At 36.5% G+C, this 17408-nt stretch overlaps 1 protein-coding gene and 1 non-coding gene across 4 annotated transcripts; both read right to left on the bottom strand.

Annotated features, from left to right (window-relative positions):
- Positions 1–69: 69 nt before the first annotated feature.
- On the bottom strand, positions 70–14830 carry LOC104891352 (protection of telomeres protein 1b). 3 transcript variants are annotated; one of them, XM_010677034.4, is made up of 10 exons: positions 14579–14828; positions 13080–13216; positions 12043–12232; positions 11002–11066; positions 7131–7219; positions 3395–3676; positions 2905–2981; positions 2717–2781; positions 820–972; positions 70–675 (listed from the first exon to the last, which is right to left on the bottom strand). In XM_010677034.4, the coding sequence occupies exons 1-10, from the start codon at positions 14700–14702 to the stop codon at positions 460–462; spliced, it is 1398 nt and encodes a 465-aa protein (XP_010675336.2). In that variant the 5' UTR covers positions 14703–14828; the 3' UTR covers positions 70–459. The 3 variants fall into 3 exon arrangements, with proteins under 3 accessions (XP_010675336.2, XP_057250188.1, XP_010675337.2); XM_057394205.1 differs by having other exon boundaries at positions 11002–11063; XM_010677035.3 differs by having other exon boundaries at positions 511–659; positions 14579–14830.
- LOC125497228 (small nucleolar RNA snoR113) lies at positions 14332–14430 on the bottom strand. The gene has a single exon (XR_007273860.1). It is a non-coding gene; the product is annotated as a small nucleolar RNA snoR113 (small nucleolar RNA).
- Positions 14831–17408: the final 2578 nt, after the last annotated feature.

Below are 17408 nucleotides of genomic sequence, written 5' to 3'. Positions count from 1 at the left end.
TCGTAATTTCACACACCACTAATAGCGCAAAACTAACATTTTTTGCAAGATTTCATTAATGGGTAGTGATTTCAAAAAAATTAGTCAACCTTAATATTTATATAATTTCAGACATCTAGGTATTATTTATCAACAAAATTTCCCTACTTGAATTAAGATAACTAGTCTATCAAGATATGATAATATACAGTGAACTGTCGACAATGATACAAAATGAACCTTCCCTTGGCAGTTTTCGACTTCAGAAAAACCCATTCAAACCTCCTCTCATTTTTGCTATAAAAAAAACTACCTACCTACCTATTTTACATACACTATGTACAAGCATCAGTACCGGACATTTCAAGCTTATGGAGAGACATGCTGTAGAAAATGTAAGCTTCGATTGAGATAAGCCAGAGCAGAACCGGCAGAACCGGCGGAACCAAAAACAGTATCGCCCAAGTGGGCCACCTTTGTTCAGCACACGAGCTTGGTACCGAAAATCCGATACTTCCTACTTCCCCAGACATCATTTTTGTCAACATAATATGATTTGATACAGCACAAGATCCATGGAGGATTTCTTGGAGCATTCTCTATTACACCACCACTTTCAATTTCAGCAACTCCAAGCAATGTATTCCACTTCCGAATCAATGCATTTATAGGGGGATTTCCTTCAAAAAACACTTCCTGTCATTAAAAAAAATAGTAAGAGTAGAGTTTAAAGAAACAGAGGGTTAAAACACAAGATTGATATCTATGTATTATGATGATGCCTCAGCAGACTGCAGGAAAAAGATGAATACATATACCATGGCACAAAAGAATCCCTACCCCATCATCAGCATACAAATAAGCATGAATTCTTGTAGTAGGATCCTCCAAGGTAAGCCTGATCCGGTAGGTCCCATTTGGAGAGCGGAAGTCCTCAACTGCCCATGGAAGCGCTGCAACAACTCGAACTATACACTTGAACTTCGCCGTAACCTATATGAATGAAGCAATGGATTATTGTAGTTCTAGACGTCAAAAATCTTCTAGGAACTGTTGGTACAACAAAAAAGATACCCAGGTACTTTTCGACTTGAAAGACAAATGACTTTAGTACAGTCAGTGACTAAATATAGGCTGCTTTTGAGGCGAAAAAGAAAGAACAAAACATTTCCTGATCAATATCTAGATTCAGGCAATCTGCCAAGATTGTTTCACAACAATAAATTTTAAAGAAAGGGAGTTAAGCATAAATTCTCCTGCTCATTCTGTGGAAAAAAAAAAAACAAGAAAACACCAGTTGCTATTCAGAGAATACAGATTGTTAACGGTCAGATCATTTTATCTGATCCTTTGAGCACAAATTTCTACAGAGATAGTTCAATCTCAATCCAAAGATGGTTATATCTTGGATACCAGCCTCACCAAGGAAGAATTGAATTTCTACGAAAAAGACTAGCATTTTCTCGAGGACTGTGGGCTACTTCACAGTGCAGGCATGACGTTGTCTTCGGTCAGATTGTTTTTGGAGATCTGGTCCTTTGAGCAAAAATTTCTCAGAGATAGTTCAATACTTCAATCCAACCCAAAGATGGTTAAATCTTTGATTACCAACCTCACCAAGGAAGACTTAAATTTTTATATAACTCGCATTTTTTCTTTTTACTGTGGGCTACTTCGCGGTACAGACATGACTTTGTCTTTGGAGTAACAAAAACAAATCCTTTAGCGATGACGAGAATCATAAATGCTAGTCATACAAGTGCATGGAAGCTGTTAAATGGAAAAGTCAGCATGAGGATCAAGAAATACAATGTAGAAAACTTATGTGATGGAGATGGATTTCACAGAGGTACAAGTAATGCTGACACCAATCCTGTGGTGAACATAGAAGGAACATGAAAAAGGTCGAACAAGCACCCTTTCATTATTTCTCTGGCAGTGATTGGAGAAAAATCTAACATAGGTACAACCGTCCAATGAATACTCCCCTAAGGTGAGACTCAGCAATGTTTAGAAGAATGATTCTTCTTCAATAATTAAAGAGTAGAGGCATCAATGACATAGAGATACAGACACACAGCAAGAGTGTCATTCAACGATTGAAGCCGAACAAGAGCATAGATGCTAAGACGCAGACCTAAGAACCTATTTAGTATTTTAAACGACTTTAAAACTCTTGATCACAAATTTAATTATTGCAAACTCTTGATCAATGACATAGAGATACAGACACACAGCAAGAGTGTCATTCAACGATTGAAGCAGAACAAGAGCATACATGCTAAGACGCAGACCTATGAACCTATTTAGTATTTTTAACGACTTTAAAACTCTTGATCACAAATTTAATTATTGCAAGCTTACGTATTTCCTAGACAAGCTATTCAGGATGCCTATAAGTTAGCTGTCCAGGCTAGAATTATGAGATCCAGTTAGCCACTTGGCTAATTTTGTTCAGTAATTATGCAATCTTGGTCAAAAGAAAAGAGTCACTTCGTATGATCTTTTTTCTCAGCACCAATGGAAAGAGGGGAAACTTGGAAAATCAGCCAACTTCCATCATTATTTCTCCTTCCACTCTTCTCCATCCTCTTTATCTCAACACAGAGGGAAAAAGAAATATAAGAAATTCAGAACCAGCTGTAATGCCAAATAAGTTTGACAATTGAGAACATATTTTGAATTATGACCTACCTACATAAACAGGAGCGTGGCAGCGTTTGAGGACAAAGATTACCTGTGAATATGTCATAATGTCCATTAGTGTGACAAGGGGTACCTTCTCAGCTTCATCATCAACTTCTGATTTACATATTTTACAGGTGACTATTAGCAAAAAGAATAATTATTCAATCAAGACTTGTGTACGATTATCAATAGTTATCATGATATGATGACGTTCAGATAGATTAGAACAATTTGAACCTGTAATGCGATAAGGCCAAGGAAAGCTTGAGAATGGCATCCGGTCCAACTTGGAAGTTAACCGCTTCTCAAAATCTCTAATGAAGTATATAAAACCTTCTGTTAGAAGAAACAGCAACGGTACCGTTTGATAGGCAACACTAGATGGCAGAAATCGCAATGCAATCACTCGTAATTTTTTTCAAAATTTTCCTTCCCCACACAATACCATATCTGTAGTGGTAATGGATGGTAATGCAATTTTGTGAAGAAACAAATGTTCAGGGATGAATTCACTTTAGCATGGACATTAACACGAGTTTTTCTTACAAAACCACACTAAAATTACAACCCCCTACCAAAAGGGTCTTCAGAGCAATAAATCATGCAATAATACACAAATTACAACAATATACTGCCAGAAAACTTAGATAGAATATCTTGTCTTAGGTGAAACCGTAAAAGTGAACTATGTAACCACGAGAGAAGAGAGTAATACCAAGTTACCAACCTTTGGCGCTCTAATATAATGAGGTCTTCATTTGGAACGAAACGAACTTTAGTTGATGAAGTAATGACACCATGCCACAATCCTTTATTTACTTCAAACAATAGGTTGATAAATTTTACCCATCTACCAGCAGCCAATGAAGGTATATTAAGTTTGACATTTCTTTGGCTAACAGATACTCTCAATATTGTGCCTATAGTAGGAAATCTACACAAGATATCCCTGGCCAAAGGCTGAGTTTCCAATTGCAGTGGAAGTGGACTTTCCATTTCAGTCTCTAACCTGCACATGTTACAAGCAACATTTATCTCATTTCAGTTAACAAAATTATATATAAAAAAAAAAACATATGCAAATTATACAGCTTCTCATGCCTATAATCATTGATTAAGAGTTCAAAAGGAATAATCCTTCCTTCAAATGAACTTCAGATGTATAACTAGAATGTGCTACACTTCCAATAGAGGAAAACATATGATATAGTTTACTAGTGCAACAATATAACTATGTAAACATGGAACATAGCATGCATCCATGACAAGTTAATTCTGCTCATGATTTCCAAGAACAGCGCTCATGCATATGGAGATGTGGGGACAGGAAAAAACAGAGAAATGGTGCCTGGTTTTCATCGCTATGGAACAGGTATAACTCTTCAAAGACTAAAGTAAGGACCTGAAATTTGTGTTTGCAGTTAATTTTCTTTTAGGTTGTTATAATTTTTATAAAACTTCCTTGGGCTCTTGGTTAAACAGTTTTTGGGCAGATTTATTGCCTTAAAGTGGCACTGGCAGAAGGCAAAGGTTGAAATATTTTATCACCTCCTAAGGTCAAGAGTAGAATGAATATGAAGTCTCCTTTAAAGACAGAAAGACGTAAAGAGCTGCAATAGCCAAAAAGGACATAATCTCTGTAAAACAAAATTAAAACCAAAAGAATTAACGAAAGAAGCCAAAAACAGAAGAGTACAAATAGATTTATTAGAAATCACAAAAAAGAGAGGACAAGCTGTGCTCATTTAAGGGAAGGATGAAACCCTAATAAAACATTAAGTCCTAATGAGAAAGCCTTCTTAAGGACCTGACACTTGTAATAAACTGGATATGTGGACAGTAGTATAAAGAAGAACAGGATGATTTTTGATTGATATAAACGGGAATAACAGAAAATAAAGATAGATCATCAAGTTTTAGAGTAACTTGACGCACTCCTAAAGCTAACCACTAAATGAACCCTCAATAATTTTCTTCATATCCTCTCCTAACACTAATCCTCTATTTATTGAGCTATTTACTTACTTTACTTACTCCCCAAGAAAACCTAATTATACTGTACTACCCATATTAGCCCTCCCCCTAAACGAACCTATTACAACACTCTGACAGTTATAGTCATATTTGACTTCAGATTCCTTATATATCTCTCCAAGATTTTCTTCCAAGAAGTTTGACTAATAGATCCTAACTCTGCTCCTCAATGATCAACCAGTTGGACCTCCATCATATTCGAAAGTTTTGCTGCTTAATCATTTTTCTTCCCAAGGAGATAGTATCAGACTGCTGGATAGACTGATTCAGGATACGCCAGATCCAATTCCCTTTTGCTTCTCCTAAACCAATTACCAACAGAGCATCACTTTGCCTGATTACGCAAAGACATTGGTTTTTTTTAGATTGTTGAACGTCTGAGTTCAAAAAGTCCAAAGCTGAAGAGAGGGGTCCGAATAAGGTTTGTTAGACATAGAGGGAAACAGGTCCTCATCAAAGATATTGACGACATCCAAGTCCATATATGGTACTCTGAGATGCTATGTTACTCCGACACGGATACGGGTGTCGTATCCAAGTAGGGATCGGAGGATCCGACACCCTATTCCGAAAATTCGGCCGATACTCCGACACGGTCAATAGAGTGTCTTGACCAATATTCTAGACACGTCAATGATTGAAAGTGTCGGAAAAAATTTCCGACACTTTATTTTAATAAAAATAAAATCAATACTAAAATAAATCAATACTAATATATTTAGAAAATTATAAAGAAAAGAACTAGTATTATAATGTGTTTACTTGGTCTTTGATTTGAAAAAAGGATAAAATATATTGGAAGTTGAAAAGTCAAAAGAGATGAAAAGTCAAAAGAGTTGAAAAGTCAAAAGGGAATAGTATCTATTAATGTGAGTTAGTAAAGGCAGTAAAAAAGTAAAAAAAGAAAAGAAAAAGAAAAGAGTGGTGGTATACAGCTATAGGCAACAACAATCCACGTGGTGTTAAATTTGCCTATTACTCTTAGTACTGGAAAGTAGAGTAAAAGTGAGTATTTTCTTTCAATTTTCAATCTCTTCTTCCACTTCCACCCTTTCGTTCTTCTTTCTCTTCTCACTGTGCAACAATGGCAGCGAGCCGTTCTTCTTTGATTTGCCCATCACGGCTTGATCTCCTGAGTAAAAGCCCTAACAAATTATGAGAAGATTTCGTGTAATTCGACCTCAATTAGCAGATCTAGGGTTTGTAAACCCTAATTTCAACAAAGTAGGTATTTTTCACCATTTTCTCTGTGTTTCTTTCTTAGTTTTGTCAAATGGGTGTCCGATAGGCGACACTTTGCCGATACGGGTATCGACGCCTATTTCCAGGCGTGTCGCGCGTCGTGTCGCGCGTCGTGTCGAGTCGACACGCGACACGCGAGGTTGAATAGGGTGTCGGAGTAACGTAGCTGAGATGTACTCGAGACCTCCACTATCTTAAGCTTGTGCAAGAGCAAACCTTCACTCTCATTTACCTTTCAATAATAAATAATCATTACAGTCCCCAACATTTTCCTCCATACCACATGATCCCTTAACAGGCTTATCTTGGTAGTTGATATAAGTGACCAAACTCCCACCTGCATTTCGTCCTTATGATATACTCCCTCCTTCATCGGAATAGTCTAAACACTTTTCTTTTATGTTTGTCTCAAATTAGTTTGAACACTTCTATTTTTGGCATGGCCCTACTATTATCATATTAGTTTTACAACCTTTTGGCCTACACTCTAACTTTATAAACAAAAACTACCCCACTTTCTCTCTCCTTCAATAAAAAATACCCCACCAACTCCTATCAAATCTACTTTGTAATAAATAACATTTGATAACTACACTACAACTTATCACATTAAACTACGTGTCCCAACTCCCAGCAATTGTTCACATCTTTCTAAGATGGAGGGAGTATAAGAAACCCCTGCATGGCTGAATCATCTTAATATCCTTCTCATGTAGAGCTCCCCCTATTTAGGAGGAATAATAAGGTGCGTCAACAATAGAGAACAAAGTGTCCTCTTCTAAAGGGAAATAGTGTGCAAATAATGCTTAACATAGAAAGGACCCGAGAAAATCCCCATAGTCCACTCACTGCACCAAAAGGAAGCACAGTATCCACTCTATCTCACAAGAACCTAAGCCAACAAAATCATCTCCTATTGACTTTGAATCCAACTAGATCGTGCTCATTTGCTTCTCTATGAACAGTAAATTATGTAGTTAAACAGTCAATTACATTCAGGTAACCACTACAAGGAAAGGATTATGCAATACTTAGTAAGATAAACAATATGGAGAGTTTTTACAAAATAAATCCAAAACCTCTACATACCCTTGATGTCTGATCACAATGAGAAAATAGTTTTAGACATGAAAACGCAAGGACCCTCTCAAAGAAAGCAGCATTTACAAGAACTGTAGCACACTTACTCAGATTGAAGTTGAAGCGGCGGAGCATCAGTTCCATCCCAAACAAACAGCATCCACTCATCTCGACAAACTTGAAGCAAATGCAGAATCTATCTCCCCCCCCCCCACCCAATAAGAGAAAGATCAGTTCTTGAAGGTTCATTTGTATAGTAACTGACATAAAGTTTGTTATGTTTGTAATTTGATTACTGATTACAGGGTTCACTGGAATTAAAGCAGAGAAATATTTAATAATTCATGGGCCTTTGCGCCAATTCTCTACGGCGCTACAATGAGGAATATCTTCTCATAACTATTTGTATTATGTTTGTTTAAACCTAGTTAAATACTGATGATTGACTATAAGAGCATGGTAAACCATAGGGAACCCTTATTCCCCTTGAATTTTCTCACCTTCCACCAAATCAATTTATCTTTCTTCCACCTCACTTTCCACTATCTTCCCTCTTCCCTTAAAATTTCCTCTTTTTTTCCCCAAAAACATGAGGTTTCCTCGTGAATCTCTCACCATAGTCACTCTCCATTTTTAATAGTTGTGTACCATATTGACTTTTGACACTATCCACATTCTTTAATTTGCCCCTCTTCTATAATATAGTAAAAAAAAAACCCTAGTCATGTAGGAGCATGATAGATTCGTCATAAAATGTATTTTCATATAAAACTTGTGCATTGGCAAACATGCAAGTCCTTTTTGTACAACCATTAAAAAACAAGGGTAAGTATTAATTGATATAGTATTTTGGAATTAATGCGCGTATGTTGAGTTCACTTCTTTAGATTAATTTTCAAATGTGTTTACTATTAGTGTTGAAAAAAAATATGTTGATTACTAGTGTTGATTAGTATGAAAATTTGCTAACTGTTAATTACAATATTATTAGTATGTAAAAATAGGGTAATACTGAGCTCATTTTATTAGGTAAAAATGGATGATATTTAAAATTTGTGGAATCAAATGGTTTAGGAAGAAAATATGACGGAAAATCTTTTAAGTTCCCCTTCCTTCAACGTAAGTCAAACCAGTTTCCACAAATTATGGGTTTGACCTTTTAACGAGAGAAAAAACTAAAATTGTGTTCATTCAACTTACTTCGACTAATTTTACAAAAAAAAAAAAAAGTTTCTTCACCAAATACCCTCGAGAAATTTACAAATTCACCATATACCCTCAATGTTCTAAAAATTCACCATATACCCTCGAATATTCGAAAACGTTCACCAAATGCCTTTTTTCTAACTTCCGTTAACTCCCCATTAGCGTTATTTACGACTTTGCCATCATTAAGCCTAAACCCAAATTCTAATCTAACCTTAATCTAACCCTAAACCTTACCCTAATCCTAAACTTTACCCTAACCCAAACACCACCCCTAACCCTAACCCCTTGGCAGCCCCCACCCCCTCCCCTCCACCCCACCCCACGCCACCGCCGGAGCAACCCCACCCACTCTCCCTCCCCTCCACCGCCCCCACCCCTCTTCCCTGCCAGCCCAACCCCCTCCCCCCTAAGATTTCCCCCTCCCCCCCTAAGATTTCCCCAGCCGCCCACCCCTCCTCTTCGATGCCGGAAATTGTAGACCAAACGCACGAAATTGCAGACCTGAAAAATGCAGACCAAACACTGGCAAACGCACGAAATGAAAAATAATCGAAGGGGAGGTGGGTAATCTAACTCAGATCTTAAATAATACTCAAATAATAGAATTCCAAGCCCAAACTCGAAGCTAGAACTTCAACAATGGGGGAGGGGTAGGTTGTGGGGATGCGGGAGGCGTCTAGGGACAGCACACAGGCGGTATTGGAGGCAGAAGCGGCGCTAGTGCAGCAAAGAGTAGGGAGAAACAACGGAGTAGATGGAACAAAGAGGATAGCAATGGAGGAGAGAGAAGCAGGGCGCTACGACGCGGCGTAGGGTGGTGGCAGCTTGGTCTAGTGCGGTGGTGGTGGTTTGAGGCTGGCTAGACTGGGGTGGGGTGGGGGTTGGGCTGGCAGGGGGTTAGGGTTTGGGTGGGTTAGGATTTACATGTTAGGGGTAGGGCTTAATGATGGCAAAATTGTAAATAACGCTAACGGTAAGTTAACGAAAGTTAGAAAAAGGGCATTTGGTGAACGTTTTAGAATACTCAAGGGTATATGGTGAATTTTTGGAACATTGAGGGTATATGGTGAATTTCTAAATTTGTCGGGGGTATTTGGTGAAAAAACCGGAAAAAAAATGAGATCGGTTAAAATAAGTTCAGATAAATTCTAATAAGTTTCAATGGATCGTGATAAATTCAATTAAGTTCCAATAAGTTCCAACACATAATAGAATGTGCTTCAATGAGTTGATAAGTTCAAATAAGTTAAAAACAAGTACTAGTAAATCCAATACGTTAAAAATTTAAGTAAATTAAGATAAGTTAATACAAGTTGAATAGAACATACTTAAAAAAGAGATGAAAGCTCATGGTTATGGGTGCTCTAAAATGGGGTATAGCTAGTGAGCATATTTCTTTCTTTACTTTGCATGAGAAAATTAATTGATTTTATTCATAATAAGTAGGGGCAATGTATATTAAACAAACATTAGCTTTTTTGTGAACATTGTCATATAAAAAAGATAAAACACAACAACAAAAGAACACTCTACAACCAATGCAAAACCTTTTGATGTTACCAAATCCGTGGAGACTCATGATTATGTCCCAAAGTTTCCTATGGCAGTAAAATAAATTAAAAAAAAAAAAAGAATAAAAAGAGAAACTCCTTACATCGCAAAGACAGTTCTGCCTTTCAACTCCCATTGATCCTATGTTATCTTCCTCTTTGGATTGTACTTCCAAATTTACCCGATCAACTTTCTTAAATTTCGGTTTAGTAAGATACTACTTCCTCTCTTTCAAGTTTCAAGATACTTGCATCATTTTGAATATTACACTATTCATATAGTAACCTTCACCACATGCTAATAATAATATATATATAAACAAATGTTACGGGATTCAATGCCTATTTACAAAATATCAATTTTTTACAAAGTTTTCCAAATTGATGATCAAAGACATTTATCCACAAAGTTGTGCTATGCCAAACGTAAACATAAATGTGTGGCAAGTATTCCATAACGGAAGATATAGAGGTAATGCACACTCATTTATAATACTTCTCCATATTTGTGAAAAGTAAACATGGACAATTTCTTTAGGAATGAGATTATTCATTAAAGCATTTAAAGAGCATTAAATATTTTTAATCCGAACAACAAAAGCCCTACTAGTCCCCCTTAGCTACTCCAGCTATCCCTCATCAGCCTCCTCCTTTCTCTCTCTCCTAAAAACTTCCATAAATCATCCGACTTTAGATATTACATCATCATCAAATTAATCATAGATCCACCCTGTTTTCCACAGCAACATGGGAAAAAGAACGTGGTACCGGTCGCGGAAACGATCGCAATGTCACGGTAACGACTTGTAACAGACAAATAGAACATTTCGTGGCCGACACCACGTGAAATTTTTTAAAAAGAAATCACATTAATAAGTTCTAACCTTATTTGCATTGTTTTAGTTTATGAAACATTATTAGAACATTTTATTATCAAATCTATCCGAATATCATGATTCATCAACTATACAATTAAATTGTAAAATATTTTTGGCCAATATTTGAAAAGAATGGATTGTAACAAGGATAAAAGCGTTCTAATGTGGTGAGTTCACGTTACAGAATGGATAACGCGGCAAGAAGTATGTGATTTTTTCATGGCATTCCGTAACGAGATTTTGCGAAACGGCAAATCAAAAAACCATTACAGGATTGTCGTTCTATAACAGAACGGGAGAGTTTTAATTCTATGACTATCACCATAATACAACAAAATTACCTTACAAACCAAGTCATGATGTTGTCCTTCCTTGATTTGTCTCAACAACACAGATTCCTTTGCTACTGCAAGCGAAACCAGTGCAAGCGAAACCAGTATTATACAAAATCCATCAACACAACTAATTGTTAGGTAATAAACCTAATAAAAGAAGTGGATCATACAAAAAAGTTCTTCTATGAGATTCAATTAACATCTTCTATGCATATCCGTGTGTCACATCTATTTTCAAGTTCTTTTCCCTTCTTAAATAGACTTCAAAAATGGGCTACATTAGTGACAGGTAAGTTTGCTTTTAAAAAAACATCAAGTAGCAAGGAAACTTCATTGTCACGGGAAGAAAAGAAAGGGAGTAGAAAAATTGACACAAATAATACATGACTAAAAGAGGACAAATAAGCTCCGAAAAGGGAAAAGAAATCCTTCTTAAACATCATCATGGAAGCCTTTCTATAGAACCTTAAAGACCTTACAAAATATAGAAAAAAATAAGATCGATGCTGCCATTTTCTCGATCAAAGTAAATTTCTAACAATCACTCTCTTAAGCAAACAATCATTAAAAATTTCTCATTCTAGCCTATCTTTACTTCATATTTTTACTAGTCTACTAACTTATCATCGCAAATTATTAGAAATAAGTCAAGAACAGCAGCAAAAACAATAATAATATTTAAAACGGACTTTAAAACAGAGGCCTGCAACTCTTCTGACATGAACTCATAGTTTATGATGAGATCTAAACTTATTTTTTTCTTATTAGAACAGAACTAATTTTTTTGATTTTAAAGTAACTCATTTAAAACTAATTGAACTTATATAGTTGAAAATAAGCAATAAGGTCTTAGAATAAGGTGACCTGATAATAGTCATTGACTATTAAAGGAATCATTTTGTCTTCGAGTTATGAAATTCAAAGACCACAAAGAAAAAACCTGAAAGTGAAGCAAAACACCTAAGAGAATATCCAAAAAGTGCAGCATACAGCCAAAAAGTGCAGTCTTTCAACACTGGAACTAATATTATTGGTATATAACATTACCAGTATCAAGCTGGAAACCATCTACCCACTTTCGTAAACCAAATACAAACTTCATGTCTTGGTTTCTCGACTGAAACTTGGAAGAAACTTGATAAGGGATATAGAATTCTCCATATTTCCCTTCATAGAGGGCAAATGAAGAGAACCTTTTGTTGAAAAGGGCGTAGGTTTCCATATTATGAGTTTTCATCTGCAGGAAAGAAAAATATAGTTTATTTTGGACAATACAAACAAAAGACAACAAAGAGAAGAAAACAAATTTTAGAAAATGGCACGTCCAAGTTCCAACTAGGGTGATCAATTTTCAATTCTTTCTTCATACTCACTCCATTTCTTTTTAGTTCACTTACTCCACTTTGGGGGAGAACCAAGAAGGAAGTACAAAGGTATTAAGAGATAGTGAAAAGGTGGAAAGAGAAACTAAAAAGTGAGAGAGAAAAGTTAAAATGGGGCTAAAATTTTAAAAAACGGATGACATGGATGGAAAAAGAGGAGAAAGTAGATGGTACATGTTACTGAAAATGCAACAGTGTGTAGATTAACAAGAAATAGACCAAAAAGAAAAGTGTGTAGATCAAAAAGAAACATAGGGAGTAAACATTAGGCCTTTAAAAAGACATGAACTGCATCTCTAGAGTGAAGCAACGACAAGGAGGTGAAGAAAGAGAATGAAAGCTTCATAAAGCAACAAAGTACGAATGACAAACAAAATTTTCATAATTATTTACAAAAATATTTTATAATCATAATAGCAACTGAATCTGGGATCTTGTCATGACCCTGAGTAATAAAATAAGAGACCAGAAAATTCAAACTGCCGGTCAAATTAAGGTGAAGCATGTTGGAGATCCTTTCACCTTAACACCTTCCCGAAACCAAACAAATCATGTAAACAGAAAGAAAGGAGATACAGTCAACCACCTAGAACATAGTTGTCTAACTAAATATACCCCGACAGCAAGTACTGGTGCTTTACAAGCACAAACTAAAAGTATGAGAAGGAAACATAAGCTCTGGGGAGAAAGGAGTTGAGGTACCACAACTTGGGATAGCTGGATAATATCACCAGATGCTTCAACCTGAGGAAGCTTCTCTTGAGTTTCAGTAAAGATATTAACTAAAAGTCCACGGATATTATGAGAATCATCCACAATTCTCAATGAACAAAACCAATCTGTTAAGAAAGAAAAGTATATATGAAATCACATTCTATAAATAACAGTTAAAATACACAGATAACGCAGAAAAGTAACAAGATTTTAGAAAACATGAGTTGTTAAGTTAAATAGATTGACCAAAATCCTTATACAAGATAGGCTCAGAGAGTCGGAGTATCCTACAGGCTACACTAAAAGTCTTGATTCAATCTACAGCCAGCTCAAACTTAAGAGCAGCCATAACTTCAGTTTTATCATTGCCAAATTCCAACTAGGAGAGTAGGAATTTATCATATACTTCCTCCAGTTTTTTTAGCTTCCCGTTTTAGGATATTTTTTTATTCAATGCAACAGTAAGGTATGTTAAGCTTGTTGCCTCATTATTTCTCTCCCTTCATCATATGGGTCTCCTAAAACTTGTGCCCCACCCACCTTATTTCGCAACTAAGAAAGCAGAGAATGCACAGCTCATGTCAAACACCAATGTAAATGCTCAGTTACAGCAACCCATATAAGTGAGCTGCCTGAAAGGAGGAAAAAGGAGTGAATATTAAAAGTGCAACCAATATCAACCAGAAAGTTACATCATCCATTGTCATGTACCCCAGCCCAGGAGCAACAAAACAACCATGGCATGGATGTTGTCAACTTGTTGTTATACTGCCAAGATGCGTGTGGCCCTACCCAATAGGACATGACTGGTAAAGATGCTAATTCTGCAAGACTAACCAAGTAACTCATGCTCAATAGCAATGACCAACCAAAGAACATCTCAATTTTAAGGGCAGCAATAAGCAGGACCTTATTTAGCATTGCCAACACTGTTGAAAACATGCAAAGCACCAAAAGTAATAAAATGTTAAAAAAAAAAAAACCCCAAGTTTGAGAACAGCTACCCAGGAAGAATAAGAATGTATAGTGTTTTAGTAAATTTCAAATTAAGCCAGCATCAATAATAATTGATATTACATAATAGGGCCTCTAGCAACAGAACCATTCCATGTATATTGTGCATGAAAATGAAGTGCATGTTAAAAGTAAATATAATAATAATCTTATTAAGAAATTTAAATAATTTTTGAAAAAATATGAAAGTAAAAAAAAAGAAAATGCCTGGCATAAATTGGAAAATTTGGCTCAGGGAAACCTGTACTCAGACGTATTCATCAATCTACTACCAAACCCATTTCAGGGGGCAGCCGTAAGTCCGGCCTTTTATTCATCATAGCCAAGTAATTTGGGTAATTTCAAACAAAAAATTTGAGCAACTAAAAAAAATGAAGTGACAACTAAAAACTAAGTAAGAACATTATATGGTTTCTTCAACTTGGAGATTCAAGTATATGATAAAGTAAGTGTGAAATATGGGATACTTATACCTGTGCCTTTGCTTCGTGTAGGAGCACCATACTCGACAATGATGCCGATAAGGTTAACTCTTTGATTTAAAGCAGTCATGGCATCAGCTAGTCTAAGAAATTTATAGTCATCTCTCTTCATCATTTTTGTGATTCTGATATCTGGGTTGTGTAAATTTTGGAGTTTTGTAGAGGGGAAGTTGACAAGTGAATTAGGGTTTATGTCACCAATGGCTAATGAGAAGGCCCAAGGGTTTTGCTACGCCTTTGGAGGAAACTCGGAACGGGCAAATTTTAGGGGTGAGCAACGGTTGAAAATCTTCAGTCGTATATAGGACAACTCAAACGGTTTTTTCACGATTTGGGTTGGTTTATGGTTTTAAAATTGCGGTTTGGATTATGATTTCAAACAATCGCGGTTTACGATATGGGCTGGGTTTTATTTTTGTAAACCAAAATCGTACTACGAACCGCAATTTTATATGTTTTTCTAAAAAAAATTAAACACTTAACAAGGTGGCATACAAGTATAAAACTGAAAAAAAGAAGTTTGAGGTAAAGAACTTTAACACTTCTAATAAATCATTATTTATGTTTAATTATGAAGTCAACTTCATATTTTTTGGACTCTTATTAACAATTTTTTTCTACTCTTAGATTACAAAATTAATGTCGCGGAGGAAAAAATGATTAAACCACACAAAACCGTTTCGTGCGGTTCGGTTTGGGTTCGTATGGCAAAAGTGCGATGCGGTTTCGGTTGGAAAAACGTCAAATCGTATATTGTGGTTTGGGTTGGGTTACATCTCAAATCGCACCAACCCAAACCGCGAATACCTTTGGTCGTATATTTTCACAGTATTTCCATTTTTTAAAATGCATACACTTTTTTAAGTTTTTTTTACACAAATTTTTATATGCGGCAAGTACATATAAAATCCCACACAAATTTCCACATCATTTTCATAGTCCTCCTTCGTTCGCTCCATATAACCCTACTTCTATTTTATCTCTCCTCTTCACCTTCCTTCTAGGGGACGTAGCCAACTGAGAGGACATGGGGACAGATTTCCCCTTTGTTTGGAAAAAGTAATTTTAAGTAATTTGGTAAAGATGCAAAGTGTTGTTTTTCTTTCTTTTTGATAGTTTTCAATTTCTCATTGATGAATGTAGAAATCAGTCATATAAGAGAAATAATTGATATGAGAGGGGCCTCCCTTTTTATGCAAAAATATCAGACATGGAGGAGATACACTAAGAAGAAATTCTAGCTAGAACTAGTTAAAGCCATGCAACGAAATCTGAGCCTCGGTGGAGACCTTGCTTTGCTAAACCATCAGCAACGAAATTTACGCTTCGCCCCATATGATGAATGGAAAAATTTAAACCTCTAGCAGGCGTTGAGCGGATGAAATTTAGGATAAAATTAAGGTTCCAAGGTCCACCATTAGGATTCGAACACCATGAGACTGCATTTTTTGAGTCTGATTCAATTACTATAGGGAGTGCTTTGAAGGTTGAGTTGTTGAGAGAGATCTGCACAGCCCTATGAATCGCTAAGACTTCAGCCGAATTAATCTCCATATGGGACGTTGGGCATGATACATAGAAATTTCCCATTCGAGTCCCTTAAAACTCCCCCAATTGCAGTTCTTCCCAAGATAGGATCAAATGAGGCATCAACATTCCATTTTATGGCTGGGATGATGGAGGAGACCAGGATAAATTTTGTTTTAAAGCACGATGAGGGGGGTTAAGAACTTGTTGGAGGCATTTTGGCCATCTTCTTACTTCATCTGGGCTGTACGGGAAGGAGTCATCCCAACATTTGATCCACTATGAGAGGCGGAGGAGGATCAATTCTTTGATATCTTCGACGGAGCTTGCGGAGTTATTGAAAGTTTGCTGATTTTCGTTCCTTCCATAGTGACCAGATTATTACAAAGAAACTTGCTTGCCACACTTTTTTAACAAAAGATGAATTCCCTAGGAAGTGTCATTGTGCAAAGGTTGATTCCATTGAAGAGGCTAGAATCCATGGGATCGACCAAAGGGCAGACCACCACTCCCATACTTGTTGCGAATATCGACAATGAAGGAGTAGATGAGAGCATGTTTCTGGATATTCCTTACAAAGGGGGAAAGGTTTTCATGATTTGGAATGATATGGAGTCTTGCCAGTTTATCTTTGGTATTGATTTTTTCTAGACATGAGAGCCATACAAACACCTCAATTCTGAACGGGACAAGGCCTCTCCAAATCTTGTGGGGGATCTTTTGCACAAACAAAGGGAAGTTTTTTGAAAGCTCCAAGTAGAAGGCCTTAACTGAAAATTGTCCGATTTTTTCTAGGCACCAAATCAATCTATCTTCAGAGAGAGGATCCATAACCACTTTCTTTAATAGAATATCCAATTCTTGCCATTCCAGAATATCGCGAGATCTTAGTTGTCGCTTCCAAACCACAACCCATTTCCAACTAGCGCCATCCCAGAAGCCCATATCTTCCACCGTTGCTGTTCAGCTGCTTGTAATTGAGAATAACCTGGGAAGACATATTTTCATAGCATTGTTAGTCAGCCAAGTATCAAACCAAAAAAGTGTTCTTTTGCCGTTACCAATGGACATTCTAGTGCACGATTTTATGAGCGACTTTGCTTCATGATGAGATAGAATGAAATTGCAAATTTCTTTCCATGGACCACCCTTTGAGATTTTAGAGAGATCACCAAGGCGATAGTGGACGGGTAGTTGTATTTGGTTTGAATGATTTGTCTCCAGAGGAAGTTTGGCTCCTCGAAAAAGCGCCAAAGCCACTTGAAGAGGAGCCCAAGGTTATGGAGGAGGAGGT

This window comes from Beta vulgaris, chromosome 4 (assembly GCF_026745355.1).
Source record: "Beta vulgaris subsp. vulgaris cultivar EL10 chromosome 4, EL10.2, whole genome shotgun sequence".
In the NCBI taxonomy this organism is placed as follows: Eukaryota; Viridiplantae; Streptophyta; class Magnoliopsida; order Caryophyllales; family Amaranthaceae; genus Beta; species Beta vulgaris.
Note: the sequence above shows the minus strand (reverse complement) of the source record. Positions and strands in the feature narration are given on the sequence as shown.